Source organism: Electrophorus electricus, chromosome 12 (genome assembly GCF_041902795.1).
Source record: "Electrophorus electricus isolate QZ-2024a chromosome 12, ASM4190279v1, whole genome shotgun sequence".
In the NCBI taxonomy this organism is placed as follows: domain Eukaryota; kingdom Metazoa; phylum Chordata; class Actinopteri; order Gymnotiformes; family Gymnotidae; genus Electrophorus; species Electrophorus electricus.
Genome location: NC_137508.1, coordinates 5,501,872 through 5,523,824, shown reverse-complemented (window position 1 = coordinate 5,523,824; position 21,953 = coordinate 5,501,872). Strand labels below are relative to the sequence as shown.

The 21,953-nt window shown below is 38.3% G+C and overlaps 1 protein-coding gene across 1 annotated transcript; it reads left to right on the top strand.

Annotated features, from left to right (window-relative positions):
- Positions 1-1,148: 1,148 nt before the first annotated feature.
- On the top strand, positions 1,149-21,638 carry ret (ret proto-oncogene receptor tyrosine kinase). Its single transcript, XM_035531832.2, has 20 exons — positions 1,149-1,464; positions 11,018-11,248; positions 11,433-11,723; positions 12,197-12,435; positions 12,764-12,959; positions 13,048-13,247; positions 13,481-13,763; positions 14,019-14,153; positions 14,467-14,577; positions 14,688-14,801; positions 15,143-15,399; positions 15,682-15,829; positions 16,048-16,155; positions 16,299-16,513; positions 17,952-18,074; positions 18,270-18,340; positions 18,431-18,568; positions 18,810-18,909; positions 19,623-19,770; positions 20,772-21,638. The coding sequence occupies exons 1-20, from the start codon at positions 1,401-1,403 to the stop codon at positions 20,927-20,929; spliced, it is 3,330 nt and encodes a 1,109-aa protein (XP_035387725.1). The 5' UTR covers positions 1,149-1,400; the 3' UTR covers positions 20,930-21,638.
- Positions 21,639-21,953: the final 315 nt, after the last annotated feature.

Here is a 21,953-nt window from a genome sequence, read left to right as displayed (position 1 = left end):
TACTTATAATATAAGGATGTTTGCCTTACTAGCCTGACTGTAAGTCTATGCAATTAATTTGCTTTCTTTTTGTTTCTTTTTTCTCAAGATCATGCTTAACAATGCATTATTCTGGTAGAGCCCATTTCCACCACAGCCTGTTATCCATGTTAACCCAATGTTTCAACAGCCTTTTATCCTCTCTACAGGTTTCACTTGCCATTCAGCAGCGCAGACATTGATTGGTGTGATTGCTAGGTGTTGGACTGGTGTCCAGTCCTAGGGGCAGGGCAGTGCATCATGGCCACCCTTCTCCACAGAACGTAAGGCAGTCAGCCAGTTCAAATGTCCCAGACTGAGACAGTATCTTAGATATAGCCATCAAAATGAACACCAAGTCCAACATGAACCAATTCATGAATTAATTTGTTGAAGTAATTCTGACAAAATTATCACTCATTCTAAAGAAATTCTTATTTAGAGCAAAGTAGAATTTTTACATGCAAAACAGCTGATTTTCCATCAATATATAGTTCACTGAAATTTTTAGAAACTTAGTTTTTAAGCTATTTTGGGATATACATTCCAGTTGTAGTCTATAGGGGCATTACTAAGATATTCAGTTTTAAATCAATATTTGCTTCTCTTGGTCCTATTGATATCACATGAGCTGGCACGGGCATTGTTTTCCCTATCAACTGCCCATGTTCAAGCTTAATGTTTTCAGTTTGTAGATGTTTTGCTAATAAGGTAATATCAGAAACATATTCTTTGGTATCATATCCAGTCTCACACACACACACACACACACACGCGCGCACACACACACACACACACACTATATATATATATATATATATATATATATATATATATATTATATATATATATATATATATATATATATATATATATATATATATATATATATATATATATATATATATACTGGAAAATGCGCAGTTTCTGGAGAAAAAAATATATCCGCTATGCCTAATATTAGAACTATGGTATATAACTTAAATAGGATGTTGTCGAGAGGGATCATGTCACAAGTGATACAGGCTAATCTATTTGTTAAATATCAATTTCGGGTTACGTTTTATTGGCCTATAGGACTTTCTTGGGGAGATTGGGCATTTGGTGATGCTGTCGATGGTTGTGCGCTTCGCAAACAGGACCGGAAAATACAGCTCTGGATCTTGGCACGATCGGAACCTCCCCCTGCATCGCGCCACAGACGCGGCCAGCGCTGCAGTCACCAATTCGTCAATGGGATAATCAGGCTACGGACTTTTTGGCTCCTGCGTAAAACGTTGAACATTTGAATTTCTTTGAACATTTTTCCATACAATTCAGCTTCGCAGTCCATCAAGTTAATTTACTCTTTTTTTCTGAAATTACACTTATGACTGATAAGTATGGGTTCAACGCGTGGTATGCTGTGGGGAGACATCGTTATGGTCCTCATGTTCCTATGTGATGGTAAGGGCAACGTTTGATCATAGTTTCCTCCTTAGACACATACTTTGTGTGGCTTCTCCTTTCAGTGTTTCATTTAATAGGAGATATCTGTTGTATTCGCTATTTTGTATTCGCTAGATAACATACATCGTCTTTCGTACAGAAATGATGGTACGTTTACACTTGTATTCAGTGAAGTTAAAACAAGTTCTACTGAGGACATCTTCCAATGTAGCGTGCTTTTCTCTTGCGAATGGCATTATCTTGTGCATCTAGTACGTGTGCGTCTAATAGTCTGTAAACAAAAGTTTTGATTCACATTTCCTCGAAAAATGTGTAAAATAACATTTCAAATACTAAATGGCTAATTTCAGTAAATCAGACCACAACAACTTCGGTATATCTTTTGTTAAATCGTTTTTTGAGTAGTGTAGAACTCTGTGAAAAATGCAACAAGGACTGATAAATAAGTGAGCTACCGTACAGGCTATTTATGGTGCATTAATTTTTTTAGTTTGACATTGTAAACACTGTAGCTTCGCTACCATCCTAGACGTCTCTCACTTACTCCTCTAATTACCCCCGACTTCTTCTGAATGGGAAGAGATCTCCCTGTTCCATTCTGTAAGCGGAAAAGCTGCACTGTCGCCAGAAGACTTGTGACCTCGTATGCCACATGGTTCATGCAAGCGATATGCACAGTTATATATCATAATAGTATAATCCCATATAAACCCCTGCCCAACTGCACTAACACCCCCTCTCAGTATAACTATATTTAAATTCTAGCTCATAGCTCAGGTGTTTTTGAATGGCAGCATGTGGATAGTTGCATTAATAGAGAGTGATCATAGTGCAGTATAAATGCAGGCAAAACACTGCTATTTTGGTCATTCCAAATGTGTATAGCTGTATGGGAATACATGTGAGTGATGCATTTCCACATTCCCTCATTATAGCAAGTGGTCGTGAACAGAGGCTGGGCTGAGGCTCTTTGATGATGAGTAGGTCAAATAATAAATTAAGCTTTAAGTGTAAAAAGAATCTTTCTACGAAGATGACAAGGGCTACATTCAATCTAAATGGAAAAAGAACAACAAATGCTAAACATATTTATATATTTGTGGTGAACATTCTTTTAATCTAATTGCAAAAATGAATTTTTAAAGGTTTTTAGAAAATATTTTAAAAGGTTGTCAGTCTCACAGTAACAAGATTCATCTGCCGAATTTACACAGATGGAGGTTGCATTTTCCTTTATCTCATCAGTGTGTGTATTTAAATGTATTAAACACTTGGTACTAATTTAGGACGTTCAGTAAGAGTAAATCAAGAATTCATGGCTATATGCTTAGAATCAGAGGCTACAGCCATGAAAGGTATAATCTGAAAGAAATTGCTGTAGTCTTCAGATTATTACAGGTAATTGATGTTGATTTACATTGATGTGTTGTCCAGCTAGTTCACAACGTGTAATGCAATGTAAAGGTAAAATAGATGTAGTTTTTTTTATTTGAAAATTGTGGTGTAATATGTCATTATATCTTAATTTTGAAATGTTCCTGTATCATTTCAGTGAAAAAGAAGAATTTCATTTTGTACCTTAACAGCAGGAGTTGTTTATTTCATGTGTTGTATCTTAGCATAAAAGCAGACCTTGTGTTTTGATATATTTGATCTCAGTAGAACAAGCTGTTCTAAAGATCATATCATGTTTGATGTATCATTACTTTTTTTTTTGTCTGTGAATACAAGAGCTCTATAATTCATTTACTGCTTAATGTAACTTACACCTAATGCCTAAGGAGGAGAATTTTTAAGAAATGGCCAATTTTTAAACATTCTGGTCATTTAAAAAAAAAAATTCAACTAATTCCACTCTTCTTATCTTGCCACATTCTGTTGTTTTTTGCTGTTGCTGTTGTATTAGCTTGCCACATGCTTTGGTGAGAGTTATAGCGCAGCCTTTGTTGTGCTTTTGTATTTCAAGGTTTTAGCAGATAGCCAGTGTTTTGTTGTGAACACGTTTTCATGAAGGTCCTCTCGTGAAAAAGCTTCTAGTGTGTCAGTACTGAGCGCCTTGCTTCCTAGCAGGAAGGGAGACAAAGCCTGAGTGGCAATCAGAGGGCAGGTGTTCAGCAGGTGTGCAGAACTCTGGGCAAACACGGTGTGTTTGTCTTTGGAAGGGAACATACTGCCAGTAGAATAATAGAGCACACAGTTCTGATAACAGATGAGCCCTAAAATCCCTCATTAAAGTCACAGCGCCGTTGGCAGCTCCTCTTGCGAAATGCATCTCATCTATTTTATGGCAAGTCATCCCTCGAAAATGAATGGTGACAAAAAAAGCGGTGTTGGACTGTACTGGGAACTGATGTAATACACTATCACTGTCTGGGCTCTCAGTTCTTCACTGCACTTTGATGTACACACTGCAGCCCGGTTACAGCAAATATTATCAGGTTGTTTGTCCTTGGATTACTCATCTTTCCTCTAAAGGTCTGATTATGCTTTTTGTTTATAACATTTTTACCCTTACTTTCAGCGTTAGCCATATCCGTTCGTTAGGAGGCTTGGGTTAATGGATTTGCGTCTGTTTCCTGTTCAGCTGTTTGCGTTCTGCTTCAGAAATTTGCTCACTAAAGAATATCACCATGGGCGGGGCAGCCTGGTCTTAAAATTTTGTATGCTACTACCCACCCCTAGCTGTTACCTTGACAGCTGTTACCATAACCCCATCACAGTAGTCATATGAAATATTGTTTTGTCATGGTATGGACCATGTTTTTATCTTAAGATTTTTAGGAAGCATGATAATAAGAAGAAAATATTTAAATGTTTCTTTTCCTGCTTTGACAAAAATGCATCAGGTACACATGTATTGTTTTATCGGAAGCCTTTGCTTCATGTCTAAGGTAGATAGCGGTAAAGTTGTGGCGAGGGAGAAAGCATAAATAATGCTCATAAATGATTAAAGTATGCCTAGAGCCTCCAATAGTATCTTAGCTTTATGTTCATTTTAAATGTGTATCATTTGGACCATAATCCTGATGTTTTATCCGGAGGTATTCTATTTCAGGCCACTCCCACCATGTAGTATTAGTCACATTAGAAGTTGCTGTTTTTTCACGTGTGGCACATACAGATCATATTGTACTACTGAAGGTTATGTCCTTCCACTTCTCTAGTTATTGCATCTTTCAAGTGTTCCTCATCATGGTAAAAAGTGACATATGTATTCTACATCAATATCCACACACAATCCAAAATCATTGTGTGTTTGAGTGTGTGAATCATTGATCTGTGGATCCATGGTTCTGACCCTGTTACGTTATCTGTTGAGCTGCTGTGACTTCTGGCCTTTTAAACTCTCACCCAAGTGGTAATCTCCTATGATCAAGCCACAAGAGAGCATCCACTGTGGGGGAAATAGTGGTGAAACAGGCTCCCACGTCTCATGCCTACATTAGCACAATCATTTTCACCAGCAACCACTGCTTTTGAGACAGAGCAGACCGATAAATCTCATTTCATACATCACACTATTTGATTTAGCCACTTATTACATTATATGATTTAGTTTAGCTTGTGTCTTGAGTCATTGGTAGAGAGCTTATAAATCTTGCTGATTTTCCAGCCTGCATGATTGCTCAAATATAAAGATGGTTAGATAGTGTTGCATGGAAAAGTCTTATCTTCTGTGCACTAAAAATAATACAATTATCAAATGAAATTCACCAGTCAAAAGTATGTTTGAAATCATGTGTTCGAAGATTCTTTATGATTTAAACCATATAAACATGTAAACAAACTTTGCTGTGTGTGTGATTTATATAAGCAGATCATTAGATCATTAGACATTTAAATGATAAATGAAAACAATAAAAACTTCAGCCTGAAGCATTAGTGAGTTTAGGTGCGTACTACACTATTCTGACATCACGGAGTTTCCATTCAAATTTTGGTCCATGTGTTGCTGGACTATTTCATGAAGACATGAAGTCTCCATCTTTTAGTGTTGCCCCATTTGATTATTCAATATTTAGTCACATATATTATGATACTGAGATTTAGTTATGTGACGTCTAAGCATCATACGTTAGTAAGTCTTACTTGATCTGTGACAGTGGCATTCTTCAAACCAAAATGATGTTCCTGGGAAAAAAGCAGGGAGTTGCAGGGACGATCATGGACACCTTAAATTGTAATGAATATATCATATATCATTCAGACTAAGAGAACTGTGTGGCGCATGAAGGCTGCTTTACCTTTTGGAGCCCCATCCCTGATCTTTCAGTTAGTTAAGGGTCACATTTCCATCCCATGCATCAGTGGAATCTAATTTGCTCTGGTGGAGGGACAAAGAGACATTGATTGAAATTACGTCCCAAGGGCATTTGTAGCTCTTGTTCTCTACATGAGTCTTTACATGTTATTTTCCAGCGGTCAGTGAGGCGTGGTGTGTTTGACTGATCATTTACAACAAAGAGCAGCCAATAGGAAGGCCTGGACTTTTCTTATGTTGTCTTTTTATTTAGCTCCTTTGCTTTTTTAAAAATGACGTGACTAAGCATAACGACACTGAATGTCTATTTGACTGTGTTCTCTGGTCTAGCAAGATCAGTTGTGCATGGACAAATTAATAAGAAGGAAAATAAAATACTGCATTTCTACCCTTCTATTTCCCCTTCTGTACTTTACACTCCTGAATGATTTTCACTGAAACCCTATGTTTTAAAATGGAAGACTTAGCACATAGGAAATGCCACCTCTTGACTGCTTAGTTTCTCAAAGTTGCTGGCCTGTGTAAATTCACTTATTGGCCAAATTAAACCATGCAGTCAGGATTTTAAGACACAGTAGGGGATTGATGTAAAAACATATGTGCACTCATACATTAATGCAGTAGAGGAAATTCCCACCAAGGTTTTCAGTTTGTGGGGGAATGGTTTATAGCTTGGATCAATTTCACAAATATTACTAGTCAGTCTGTGCTTTGTATTTCTGTTTAGTTTTGTCCTTGATTGCTTTTTATCTTTTTTTCATTCTTAAATCAAATATTTAACTTACTAATAGATTTTCTGGTAATTGGGATGGTAATGATAACATTGAAAAGAACATGTTGTGTAAAGATTACCCATTTGTGAGTCCTAATATTCTGTGCAATCCCAAGAGATTACAAGCCAAATTTGTACATGTAGAGTCCAATTAGACAATTAGATTTCTTGATGACTGGTGTCCATTCTTGATGTATTTTATTCTTTGCTGAAGTTGATGATGTAGGTACAATGATGATAATAATCATGATGTTGGTTTTATAGTAATTTTCATGTCTTTATGCCTTCCTTTCTATATTTAGACATCATGAGTGTTTGATAAAGGTACATACTGATAGCTTTAGCTGAAACTGGAATCTAATGACTATATATAGACATAACCACATACATACATTGTGTATCTTGTAATACTTCTTATAAAAATGTACAATTTGATCTCTAACAGATTTGGCATTATCTTATACCAAACTACAGAACTGTTCTTTTTTGTCAAAATTAAGCAACTTGTTCTTAAGGACTGAATCATATTAATGGAAACCCATATTGTATAAGCATTCACTAACATTATTTGTATGTGATATACAGGATATATGGCATTTTGTCTTGTAATTTTGGTAGGGTAAAACGCTATCTATGAAATGGGCATAATATAAATTAGTGCTCTGCTCTAATTTTAATTCTAATCCTTCTGCTCAGACAGGCAATACTGGTTGTTCAGCGGTACAAAAGAATTATGGCATAAGAATTAAATAATAGCCTAAGAGTTGCTCTACGTCCCATGGTAAACTTAAGCACAGTATCTATGGAACATGTAAAACCTTGTGAGAGGAACGTGAATATAATGATCAATAATAACAGTCCTTTATTGAATTGTATCTTAATTGGCAGCCTTTTAGTTAATTAAATCGTTGCTGAGCCTGAGTAATGATTTTCACTGTATTATTTCATAGAGACTAGAGACAGCATCATTCGCTTTGAAGGTTAGAGTATTTAATTTGTTCAGTCCTGTAAAAAGCATTTTTTTTATTATTTTCTTAGCATTGTTTATTATATACAATTATTCAATTCACTAAGGTATAGAAATGGTTAAAAAATAAAAACATTACATTTTCATACTGTGCATTCTTTGATTATCATTGCTTCTACTTATGTGACTTGTTATATATATGGTTGGGTTTTGGCTTAAACAAAGTGTGCCCTTCTTGATTAGTAAAGCTATTGATTGGCTGGCCGCCAGACTGACTACTTGACTTCCAGCTGGCCATTGTTTGGGGACAGTCTCTGGGTATGCTGACCTTGAATGAAAGGGCATGGGCCACGTTTTCCCACAGATCACAGTGCTTTGCTTAATGACTTCCACTTACTACAGTAGCCAATATCATCTGTGCTCAGAAGTTGTCATTCTGTAAGGAACGAACATGGGATTGTGGATATCATGCTGCAGCCTTACCATGATTACTACACAAACATATAGCAATTATTAGTAAAGTCTTCTGCAGCCACGATGCTACAAAAGAACAATGGGTAATTGCAATGAATGCATCTCTGTTCTTACACATTATATCACATGAATGGCGCTCTTTCACTGATAAGTGGATTATGGGGTAGTAGATTCCTTGGACTGCTTGCCTGCTTCCGCCTTCTGTTGAGTTCAAGGGAACGGCAAATAAGAGGCCCCTGCTCGCCGCCAGCTCATGATCTCATAGATGCTAAATCTCTGTGGCGGAGCGTGCACTGAGCTAATCGAGTTCGTGCTTTTGGTCCTGGCTGGTTCAGAGGACGTTCCCCATCTCTCATGCTCTCTCTCAGCATGCCTGCAGCCCAAGGCCATCAATCAAGTCACGTCTTTTGTGCTCCATCCAGGTGTTTTCACAACACAATTCACTGCATAAGATTGTGAAATCATTAGACAATACCACCTTTGCATTTTCAAGTAGCAGGCAGGTAGAGCTGCTAGAAAAGTGACATAAATAGCTAACATAAATATCAAATAACATCGGAGTTTTGTTTTTGTATGGAGGTTTATGATCTCTGTGTGTGTGTGCGTGTGTGTGTGTGTGTGCTACTGGGATTAGAGTTGATTTACCTGTGAACTGAAATCAATATTATAGATGGCATCATAGTGTTTACAGTCCTGATCCATGATATGGCTGTCAGAGGTCAAGGCGGTGAGCGCAATGCATGCACATGCACTTTTGGCCCACATAAATGTAAAAGCAGCTGAGTTTAAGCTTATTGCACTAAATGTTCCCTACACTTGCCGTCAGTCAAGCTTAAGTTGATGTTATTCAGTTGCGCCAAAAACATTGATTTGTGCTGTAAAAATTATTTGTGCTGGGTTAGTATTTGATGTATTAGTATGTTATTTCTTTATAAGTTGATGGCCAGGAGTGACTTCATTCCATTCATCTCAAAATCAAGCCAAAAATCTATCTTGGGTTCATGTCATTCATTTGTATCATTCATTTGTAATGTTTGTGTGCATTTGTGCAGTAGAAAAAAGATTGTGCCTGGTTGTTTTTTAAGTTATTGCAAGATCACTTCACTATGATGTCATTCCTGGCAACCGACTTCTTGAAAACCAAATCAGTACAAACAAAAAAGTTTAAAGGCCCAAATCAGTACCAAGGGGTACAAATAAATTTCTATGGTTGTATTTGTTTTTCACACTGCTCATCATCCACCCTGAACATCTCCACTAACTGCTCTAGTGCTATCACTTAATTTACGCATGTGTCACGCGGCTTTATCGCCCTCAGTTAATTAGCTTGATATAAACTACCTACATTCTGTTGGCATTAGGCCTGGAAAGAAATCAAATTTGGAATCCTCACAGCCACTTTAATAGTATAGTATAAGGGATTCTGTTGACCCCCTGAAACGCACAAGCCAAACTTCAAATTAGAAAGTTGGTATAACTTCATATTAACTGGGATCTTTATATTAAACAAGTACATTGTTTATTAATAATGGTGATTTATTTAAATTTAAATTTTAATTCTTCAAATGTATCACAGTGATTTTTCAATAATGAAAGCGAATTGCATGATAATGAAAAAATTATTTCATTCAAAAAAAGACTTAATAGTGGAACAGAATTCGCACTTTCAGCTTTGTTGTTAAGAGTATTTAATTGTATCTGTTTTTCTGCTTAGCTCAATTTCATCATTAACATTGATTTGAACTTTGCATACATCATTGGTAATATAATCTTTTTAAGAACTTGAAGACACACACACACAGTACATGGGAAGTGGTATTGAATTTGATGATGGACACCTGGTAGGTCATTGTTGCGTCTATGCAAATAGGCTTAAAATTTTCTTTGTATACCTTCACTTTATTTTTCATGAAGAATTCACACACCTGCTCATTTTAATTTGGATTAACTTAACTCTTAAATTTGGATTGAGCACATTAGCTTCTCAGCTACCTTATCTTTTGTTTTTAATGACTTTGGGGAGAAAATATATGAGCTCTCACTGTCCTCTTATTCATACTAATGATTGAAAAAGACAATGATTTAAAAGTGCAGCAGATATAATTGTTTGTTTTGCTGTGTTTAAGCACATTAACGTCAATGAAAGTGACTAGCAACCTTACAAAGTAATTGAATTCCTTCTGTTGTTTGTTTGTGTCTCAGCAAGGCTTTTAATAAAAGGGGTTGGAGTGGGCCTTGAGTTTATCTCCATCCTTCAGGAAGGTGGGCCTTGTTGTATCCATCAATCCGACCTCCTGTCATCCCAGCACAGTTAAATTAAATCAATGTCTGAAACCAGAGCCAATGCCTAAACTGCACCAACAGAAATAGCAAATCAAGTTTCGATGTCTGCTAATGACATTAGTACGTTCCTAAGTGGCCGCCCACCGTAGTCGGACAGGAACACAAGAGGGATATAATTACAGGCTGAACACTCGCGGTTCCATTTTCCGGTAAAGCGCACGGGGCTGCTGTGGTGTTTTATAGATTAGAGCCTCCCCTCCCCCTACACACACTTTCCTTGCAGGTAATGATTCATTTCTTCACAGTATTATATTATCCTCCATAATTAAACTTTGCAAGGTGAACACAAGGACAGATGGAACCCATGTCATATTGACCATGTGCGAACTTCATTAAAAGAGTAATGTCATATGAGACTCCACTTCAGGTGATTTTGACTGAATGGTCAAAGCATTTGCCTAGGAAAATTGCAGGAGGATGTGTTTTATGAGTTCGCTGAGTACCTAACCTGCTTTCCTGAATGGTTCTATTTTATTATAGGGCAGAAATACAAAAGTAGCTTTACAGATCAGATGTTAACAAGACCAAACCAACAGGATCATTGGATGCATGTTGAAAGAATATATGAACTAATTTAGTGCCACTGAAGTTTTGGTTTTGTCTAACTTGCCTTAGTACATTCTTGCCCTGCTTAATATGGAAGAGGCCTGATAGGCCCTTAGGCCAACCGTGCCTCCAGCTTAACTCTACAGCTATTTGCATGTGTGTCTATATGTCTATGTATTTGCCACAGGTTCCTCAGGACTCTACTTCCCCCAGAACATATACTTTGAGAACATTTATGTAGGCCAGCCAGCAGGGATGCCAGTGCTGCAGGTGCACGCCTTGCGGGAGAGACCTTCAGAGCGGCCCTACTTCTATATGTGCTCAAAGAATCCTTACGCAGCATGGTTCCACATTGACCCGTTCTCGGGAATCCTCTATATGAACAAAACTCTGGAATGGACTGATTTTGACACTAAATGTAAGTTTTAAGGATTTTCAATCCACAGTAGCCAGAGTTTTTGTGAAGTAATTATTGTTCTGCTGTCCTGCCTGATGTTCTTTAGTTCATTTAGCTCCAGAGCCCTGGGGATGTGGGAGAAAGAGAGCACTAACTCAGAGATCAAGACGTTCTCTTATGTTGTGTAATGTTGTGCATCCTCTAGCCAGCAGATTGTATGGGCACACAAGGAAGTTGAGCCTGAAAGTGGCAGCTGCTACCGAGTCTCAGAAAGCATTGTGCACTGACCATCGTAAAGTAGAGGTCGCCCTTACATTCGTCAATGCCACAGCACCCTCCTGTGGCCAATTGCAGCTGGAAAAACTCTGCTTCCCTGATCGAGACATAAACCCCCATATCAAAGAGAACTGCATGCCAGGACCTCTGCGACAGCTTCGCCGCTTTACCTATGCCTTCCTGTGTCCAAACTACACCATCAGCTATCGGGTTAAATCAGGTACACTCCAATACAAAGGGTCATTGACAAAACTACACATTATTACTAACCTAAAGTGTTAGGGCCATGTTACCTAAAAAGCCCTTGGTAAATTCTGTATTGATTTCCATATTCATTTTTATCATCAACTGTATAATTGACTTATAAGTTCTTGTAATAATAATGATTTCTATGAACCCTATCAAGTATTTGTAAGTAAAATTAGTGTTTCCTGTAAGAAAAACACAAAGTGAACACAAAAAAAACCACAAAGCTACACTTTTATAGATATAATAGGTAGAATGTTTGTATGAAAATGAAAAAATAAATAAAACTTAATTGTGTACATGTGAAATATCACATAATGAAATGTAGACCTTTAAAGCAAACTGTGAATCGCACAGATGGCTTTTATTTTCCTACATTGTCAGACTAGGAAAGTCTGCAAGCGTGGCTCACTTCTTCATTAATGTTCTTCTGCTTATCGAGTGCAGACACTCCGGTGCCCTTTGCGCTGAATGACTCCACCTCAGAGCTGGTGGTGGTGGCTCCCGTGGACCGTGAGGAGAAGGAAGCCTACCCCGTGATAATCGTGTGCATGGTGCAGGTGGAGAAGACATTGCACACGCTATTCACACCACTTCATATCACTGTCTACGACGAGGACGACAACCCCCCCTACGTGAATGGCACAGACACCGTGGATGTGCTCATAGAGTTCAGCCGCAGTGAGGTGGGGGACCCAACAGCAACTCTACTTTTGCTTTTTGTAGTCTGACAGGATTTTGTAGTCTGACAGGATAATACTCTGAAGTGAAATTCAGAGTAAATTGAATACACAGTCCATCCTTTGACAACATACACCCTTCTGCTACTGCCTTTGATCTTATCAGTGGAGTGGCATTTGTGATAATTCAATTTAGCCCAAGCACTGACTGTAGAAAGCATCTAAATCATGAACATAACCAAAAGGACTTCCTCTAACATTGTCTATAACCTTGTCTCCTAACGCCTCAGGCTTTTTATTTGAAGTATAATGAATGTTCCTTTCACGTTTGCAGGGCACAGTACTTGGCAGTTTGTATGTTTATGACAGAGACACAACCCCCATCTTTCCTGAGGATCAGACTCAGAACAAGTTTGTAGGGACACTAATGACTAATGACTCCTGGATCAAAGACATGTTTACCATTCAACACACGTTCAGGGAAGAGAAGGCCATCTTCGACAATGTGCGGGGAACAGTCCATGAGTACAGTAAGGACACCAGCAGCTTCCACTTCAGTCTCATCACTCGTCAATATGATTTCCTGTGGAAAGATCCGTCTCTTCTATCCATGTCTAGAGTTGAGTCTGAGCACGAACGTGTCAGTGGAGGACAAGCGCTCTTTCCAGTTGGCCTACCTGGTCAATGACACCACGTACCCTGGCACCGAAGGAACCGTGATGCTGCATTTCAATGTCACCGTTCTGCCCGTTACTATTCACTTCAGCAATATCACCTATTTTTTCGTGCTCTCTCGGAAAGCCACGGCCTACTCCCAGGTGCATATGGGTCATATCTTTTCAATCAGTGTCATTTCACCACTAAAACCGTGCAAGAAGTGGGTGGTTGGTATTGTGTTGTTGTGTGAGTGCTAGTTCAGCATTGTTCATATCTCCAATTAGTATGGGAAACCTTTACATGTAATTCACTTATTATTAAGTTAATTCAGGTTCGTATCAGCACACGGACCACAGGATAACACATGCCCCTTCCTGATGTGCCCTCTTTGTAGATTGGAAAAGTATGTGTGGACAATTGCCTGAAGTTCAAGGGTATTGATATTGCATACTGGTTGGAGATGGGTGACAGGAGCGTCCCTGAGGACGTGCAGCCATGCTACGCTGCGGTCAGCGTGGCGCGGAGTCAGGAGGACATGTCCGGGCTTCTCTATGTAAACGACACAGCGCCGTTTGCCAGGCCTGAGTGCCAGGAGTTGCAGTACGTGCTTGTCGCACAGGAGCAGCAGAAACAGTTCCAAGCCAAGACCCAGCTGCTCATCATACTTGAAGGCAAAGGTGAAATTGCCTTCCCGCGTCAGCAAGACCCTGCACGCCTGTGCTGGGTTATTTCCCTGTGGCTTAATTATGACTGTTTACTTTGTGGATTAGCTGTAATTTAATTTGACCTAGCCAACATGATTTCAGTGTGCTTTTTTAGTGGAACTACTATAGGTTTGATTAAAGTAGGAGGTTGGCTGCATGGCTTGTGTTAACTTACCACTGGGTTGTCTGTTTTGGCTGTGTCTCTGACACACTGTGGCTATGTTGTAGCGGAGGTGCTGAACGTGGAGGGGCACCGCACACTGGCCTGCGCAGAGAAGAGACAACGTGGTGAGTGCGAGACATTCAGAGGCCTGGGAGCGCCCACTGGGAGATGTCAGTGGAGACAAGACACATTCAGCACAGGTAAGACCTGTTATTAATGAGCAGGTAAGACCTGTTATTTTCACAGTTAGTTATTCAGTTTGATTTTTTTACTGTAATTTATTATTGTGTGTGTGTTTATTATGCAATCACATCAGATCATTAATGCGCTGATGTAATTATGTCATTTCTTATGTTTCACCAATTTTTTTTGCTTTTGTTTCTGAGCATATATATATATATATATATATATATATATATATATATATATATATATATGCGCTAGATTTGGCTCTATTTCTGGACTGTGGTTTATCAACACATAGTATATTATGTGTTTTGAATTCTTTCACAGGGATATCAGAAACATACTCTACTTGCTCTCCAGACCTTCACACTTGTCCAGATGGCAACTGTGATGTGATTGAAAGCAAAAATATATCCATATGTCCTCAGGATTGCACCCGTGAGCAAATTTGCAGATTCTGAAGCTGTGTTATTTATGCGTGTACCTTATCCATATTTGCCTGCACTTTAGCTGGATACCCAGCTATAGTCTGTACGTATCTTGTTTAGGTGAGCCGATCACTGGGGGCCATTACAGAGGTCTGATGCTTGGCATTAAAGCAGGATATGGGATGTGCTATTGCTACTCTGAGAAATGCTTCTGTGAACAGAATGATATAGAAGGTGAGCTGGGTATTGTCTTCGTGCTGTTTCTGGTGATGCACCGCATGTTTTAAATTTAAAGTCAACTTGATGCAGCGACTTTTAGCCATTATGCTATTTAGAATTTGTTTCCCAGGCCGAGATTAGTCCTAATTCAAACTCAAAAGGACTTGTGATAGTGAACTGATAATTAATATTGACATCAATTAAGCATAATCCTTATCCAGGAAACCGGCACTAAAATAATTTCCGTAATAAGTTGACTTGTAAATTCTACAAAACATTGTGAAAATTAATATTTCTCTCTGATTCCCATATTTTCCTATAACATGAACCTTTAGATGCTTTTCTCTCTCCCTCAGAGGCAATATGCGATGAAATGTGTAAGACCATCATTGCCACTGCGGTCCTTCTCTCCTTCATCGTCTCCATCCTCCTCTCCTCCTACTTTATTCACCGTTATCACAAGAACACTCCCAAGCCCCCCATCTCTTCAGCTGAGATGACTTTCCGCAGGCCTGCTCAGTCCTACCCTATCAGTTACTCTGCCAACAATGTTCGGCGAAGTTCTATGGACTCTGTGGAGAATCAGGTGGCCATTGACACCTTCAAAATACCTGTGAGTTCATTCATCTGATTCTGCTACTCTTAGTATTTTTGTTTTAGTATTTCAAGTTCAAGTTCAAGTTCGGTTTATTCGTCACATACATAGTCATACACAGTATAACTCGCAGTGAAATGGTGGTCATGTCAGACCCTTCAATAAAGTAGCAATTCACTGTTAAAAAGTGTTCATTATTTGTTGGTTTGGTGCAATTATGGACAGCAATAAAACCTTTGGTTTATTAAAACAAACATAAGGTTCTGTCAGGCAGAGATCTTGTGTAATTTTTTTGAACAGGAGGATCCAAAATGGGAATTCCCACGAAAGAACCTAGTTTTAGGTAAAACTCTTGGAGAGGGAGAGTTTGGGAAGGTTGTGAAGGCAACAGCATTCCGACTCAAAGGAAAGGCAGGCTACACTACAGTGGCTGTTAAAATGTTGAAAGGTAAGGCTAATTAACAGAAGGCAACATGCTACTATCATTTGTTGTTAGTATATTTATCCTGAAAAAAATGAAAGACTAACACCTAAATGTATGGTATCCTAATTCTAAGGAAGCCTAGCTAAGACCAGGCCTCTAGAAAATGATGATGAAAATTGAATACAAGGCAAAAATGGAATTTGTAATGAACTATTTATGGTATGACTTTCTGTTTTCCACAGAAAATGCGTCTCCCAGTGAACTTCGTGACCTTTTGTCAGAATTCACCTTGCTAAAGCAGGTCAACCACCCACATGTAATAAAAATGTATGGAGCATGTAGCCAAGACGGTAAAAGCCTTTTTTAATATTGTCTGTTTTTAATATGGGAAAAAATATTTTTCATTATGTCATATTCCATACATTGTAGTGACAGTTTGTTTTTATGTACCCAAACATATTCCCTTTTTCTTATGTTCTTGTAATCTGTCCAGGCCCGCTCTACCTAATTGTTGAATATGCCAAGTACGGATCACTGCGAAACTTCCTGAGAGAGAGCCGAAAGGTGGGACCCAGCTACTTGGGCAGTGATGCCAACCGTAACTCCAGCTACCTGGAGGATCCAGATGAGAGAGCTCTCACTATGGGAGACCTTATCTCCTTCGCCTGGCAAATCTCCAGAGGAATGCAGTACCTGGCTGAAATGAAGGTACATTCCATATCATAGTACTATTCTCATTTAGTCTCATTAATTTGCAGATTGTGTATTTGTATAAGAGAGCACTTTGTACTTCTGAGAATATTTTGAAATGTACACTGCCTGGCCAAAAAAAAGGTCACACACTCTAATATTTCGTTGGACCCTTAGCTTTGATTACAGCATGCATTCGCTGTGGGATCATTTCTACAAGCTTCTGCAATGTCACGACATTTATTTCTGTCCAGACTTGCATTAATTTTTCCCCAAGATCTTGTATTGATGATGGGAGATTTGGACTACTGCGCAAAGTCTTCTCCAGCACATCCAAATGTTCAGGTCTGGACTCTGTGGTGGCTAATCCATGTGTGAAAATGATGTCTCATGCTCCCAGAACCACTCTTTCACAATTTGAGCTCGATAAAGCTGGGCATTGTCATCCTGGAATATGCCTGTGCCATCATGGAAGAAAAAATCCATTGATGGAATAACCTGGTCATTCAGTATATTCAGGTAGTCAGCTGACCTCATTCTTTGGGCACATAACATTGCTGAACCTAGACCTGACCAACTGCAGCAACCCCAGATCATAGCACTGCCCCCACAGGCTTGTACGGTAGGCACTAGGCATGATGGGTGCATCACTTCAGTTGCCTCTTTTCTTACCCTGATGTACCCCTCACTCTGGAACAGGGTAAATCTGGACTCATCACAATACATAACCTTCTTCCATTGCTCCATCTTTATGCTCCCTAGCAAATTGAAGCCATTTTTGCCGGTTAGCCTCACTGACAAGTGGTTTTCTTAAGACTACACAGTTGTTTAGTCCCAATCCCTTGAGTTCCCTTCACATTGTGCATATAGAAATGCTCTTGCATTCACTATTAACATATCCCTGGGTTCTACTGTTGTTTTTCTACGATTTGATTTCACCACACGTTTAAGTGATCGCCGATCATGATCATTCAAGATTTTCTTCTGATCACATTCCTTCCTCGAAGATGATGTTGCCCCCACTGTCTTTCCACTTTTTAATAATGCGTTGGACATTTCTTAACCTGATTTTAGTAGTTTCAGCAATCTCCTTAGATGTTTTCTCTGCTTGATGCATGCCAATAATTTGACCCTTCTGAAACAGATTAACATCTTTTCCATGACCAGAGGATGTGTCTTTCAAAATGGTTGTTTAACAAATGAGAAGCTACTCACTGCATCAGTTTGGGTTAAATAACTTGTTGCCAGCTGAAACATAATCACCCATGCAGTAATTATCCAATGGGAGGCTCTTACCTATTTGCTTAGTTAAATCCAGGTGGTGCCCTTTTTTTGGGCCAGGCAGTGTATGTTCTATTTATATTGTGAATGTCTGTCCTGCTTTAAATACTGAGCATTCATGAACACTTACAATCAATTACTTTTGAAGCTTAAAGAGTATTTTTGATATTTGTAGCTTGTTCATAGAGATCTTGCTGCAAGGAATGTTCTGGTAGCAGAGGGGAGGAAAATGAAGATATCAGACTTCGGTTTGTCTCGGGATGTCTATGAGGAGGATTCCTACGTGAAGAGAAGCAAGGTATTATAGGCAGAGTGTCTAGCTTGCAGTAAAATTTACAAGACTGTCATTAGACGTATATATCCCTTATCATTTGAAATACATAAGATTATCATCATTATAAATGTATAGAATAAAGATGTACATTCTTTTCATTTATATGATACAGACCCAGAATAATTATTGAAGTAATAGTTTTGATCAATATTTTTTCAGGGTCGTATTCCTGTCAAATGGATGGCTATTGAGTCCTTGTTTGACCATATATATACCACACAAAGTGATGTGTAAGTACTCAAACATTCAACAAAGTATGCATACATAAAATCATGCATCTGTTGTATTGTCTGTCTGTTTCTCTCTCTCTCTCATTTTAGCTGGTCATTTGGTGTGCTGTTGTGGGAAATTGTGACCCTGGGTGGAAACCCTTACCCAGGCATTGCTCCTGAGCGACTTTTCAACCTCCTGAAGACAGGCTACAGAATGGAGAGACCCGAGAACTGCACTGAAGAAATGTGTGTTATATGCCAAGAAACACCAACACTTCATAAACTCAGTTTCATCAGTTAAATTATCATTATCAATGTAGTAATTAATGTCAATATAGATTTGCACATTTGAAACCAAGATGCTTTGAACTTTACAAGCTGTAAATCGGTGACAACAAACTTTTTAATTTATGACTTTTTTTTTTTCCACAAGAAATGCTGAAGTGTTATTTAACCACTGTCTTATGAATGGTCTTTTGTGAAACAGGTATAGTCTGATGCTTCGCTGCTGGAAGCAAGAAGCAGATAAGAGGCCCACCTTTTCAGAGATCAGCAAAGAGCTGGAGAGGATGATGGTGAAAAGCAGAGTAAGAAATGAAAACTGTCTCTTTGGCACATGCACAGACAAACAAAATGATTAGCATGCGCATACATGTGCGTGTACACACACATCAGAGTACACCTGGGCCTCAGTATTGCCATGCCCAAGGCACTTGGACTTTCCTACTGCTGCCATGCCATATACATGAAAGTTCGGGAGTGGCTGCACAAATGGCCCTTGGGGAATATGTTCATACTTGTATGGGCCTGGTATACCCTGGCACACACTGCATTTCAGGAGAATTTATTAGCTTATTTGTTCCTTGTTTAGATTTCATGTTTAGATGTACATTTGTCAAGTTGTTTCTTTTGATTAGCCTACCCTAAAACAATTACTGTCTACATTATTTTCGATTTATGTACTGTATGCTTTACTATAATTATAAAGATTCCTTAAGGTAAGTGTATGATATCTCTTACCTTATAGGTACAAGATAATTTTGTGAAATGTATTTGGGCCTTATCAAGAATATCACACAAAGCACCTTAATCAATTAATTGATTATTTTTTAATCTATATACCTATTTGGGGGGGGGCGTTGTATTGTTTTTTTGAAAATAAACCCATTTTGAAAAATAATTATGCTATTACTGAAAAGTATTTGTAAGTTTTATTATATTTAGATTTAAAGCCATTTGGCATTTTCTTAAATGTACCTTGGTCCAAAAGTTAACAGTCTTACCTATTCTCTCTTATAAGGACTATCTGGATCTTGCAGCCTCCACGCCTGCAGACGCCCTGCTTTATGATGACACCCTCTCTGAAGAAGACACTCCCCTAGTGGACTGTAATAACGCCCCTCTCCCTCGAACCCTTCCCTCCACTTGGATTGAAAACAAGCTCTATGGTAGAATCTCCCATGCATTTACTCGATTCTAAAACAATCAAAAATAAGATCTGTTTGTCTTTAAATGGGTTCTATAGGGAGGGAGTGGTGTGACTGTGATAATGGCATGATAGCCAGAGAATCCTGAAAGATGCCCAGATTTTAAGATGAGTTAATCCTATAGCGCGTGGAGTAAATGATCAGATATCTGATTTTGGACCTGCTTCCGATGTACATGAACAACTTGTTCAAATTACTTAATTTTTTAAAGGCCTTCTTAAGATTGCGCATTACTATTTATTACAGCCTACATTTTGTATAATTGTTTCAGATGTATTACAAGATGATTGTTTTGTATGTTCTGCACTACTTTGTTATTTATTGTTTAGGTTTACATTTGAAACAGGTCCCGTCTAACTCAATCTTGAGCTATTTGGTATGAATCATATACTGATGTTCCCTGTAATATCATTAACATATTACAGAAACGAAGAGTTGATAGTAGCTGAACAGAGAAGCAGTAAGGCTTTTGAATTAAACTCTTCCATTAGGCATGCATATGCAACTTAAGATCCTAGATGCTGTGCACAAATCTAGTACGTAGCCCTTTAGTGTATGTAGCAATAAAATGGCTATCTGTAAGTCAATTTCTATGCAGCCATCCTGAGGTCATGTCAGACTAAGAAAGTGCAAAAAAGTATTCCACTAGAAAATTTCCATTGAATTATATGCTATTTTATGAACAACAAGTATCAACAAGGATCACTTAGGACCTAAGACTAATAATGCCTTCATACTGGGTTATTGACATGAATGTGAATACATTCCATATGAATATTGGGAACAGAAATAACTTCCCTGTATGCCTTCCATTACATATTTTATCAGAAAATTCCATTTTGTCAACATTTAATACTTGTTCAAAATGAACAACAAATCAGAGTTTCTTTTGAGAGCCTTACTGTCTGCACTCTTCACCTTTTTCCTTCAGTGCAGAAAAAATGATATGTTTTCATTTTTAGGCATGTCATACCCGAACTGGCCTGAGAAGAGCCCGATACCACTCAACAGACTTGATGCCACTAACCCAGTCTTTACAAGATATGCCAATGATAGTGTTTATGCAAACTGGATGGCTTTGCCTTCTCCCGCAAAAATTATGGACAAGCTCGATAGTTAAAATCCCAGATATGAAATTAGTGGTGGAAATGGCTAAGAAGGGAAGATATGTAAATGTATATTGAACTGTATATAAGTTATATGATGCTAAGGCTAGTTCCCTTTTATTTCTGCTGCACAAGCATTCTGTGAAAGTGGCAATAGACTGCAAATTGGCTGGAATTACTCAACATGTAACATGCAGCTCTTAGGTATGGTAATCATTACCTCAAGCCCAGTTGGCCATGTTGTACCAATGCATGACTGTGTACAGTCAGTCTACTGTCCATGATAAATGTCTTTCAAGTGCCTGTGATGCTTCTATTATAGCCTTCAGTTAGAAATGCAAGATGAAGACTTTGATTCCAGCCCAGAAATTAAAGGGAGCTTCTTTACCATCACCTCTTGTAGATTTTTGCCAACGACTGTACAAAGAATGGATGCAAAGGCCATCTAGAGAAGTAAAAATAAGTTTAACAGGTACATGTACTTTTTGACAAAAGAAGTAGACCACTGAAATTTGTCACAAAAAGTATTAAGTATCTCTTTGGGATATTAAAATTGAATTTACTGAATGGGTATACTGAGTTTAGTGTCTCATGGCCGGTTATTTTTTTGATTCCTTGTGAAAACATTCATTGTGCGAAGATTGTAATAATACAAGTGAGTGTGATTCCTTGATATGTTGTTATAACATCATTAATTTGCAATCAATAAAATGTTAGAAGATGCTTGGTTCTGGCTTGGTTTATGATGAATTCATTGTTTCTTCTCAGCAGCATGTATTAATAAATACAGGAATTATGCTGCTTATAATGCAATGCATATTACGTTAAACCTTGTATATGAGCCATCAGGTCAGATGAATCCAGCTTCCTTTCTTGCATTACTATTAAAATATGCAGTACATGAAATGTCCCATTCAGAGCAAAAACAAAAACGTGAACAGTTTACAGTCTATGGGCTGCCGACCATGTCCAGGTGGCCAGGCCTCAAATAGCCCATAGGTTATTTTAGAAATAAAATTAACTTTTGCTATTAACAAA

What these genes read in the sequence shown, in the direction of transcription:
- ret (XM_035531832.2), top strand. Translation starts at nt 1,401, where the DNA reads ATGGGTTCAACGCGTGGTATGCTGTGGGGAGACATCGTTATGGTCCTC. An exon ending in AAGCCACGGCCTACTCCCAG is followed by an intron (nt 13,248 to 13,480) that starts GTGCATATGGGT and finishes CCCTCTTTGTAG; the next exon opens with ATTGGAAAAGTATGTGTGGA. An exon ending in CCTACGTGAAGAGAAGCAAG is followed by an intron (nt 18,075 to 18,269) that starts GTATTATAGGCA and finishes ATATTTTTTCAG; the next exon opens with GGTCGTATTCCTGTCAAATG.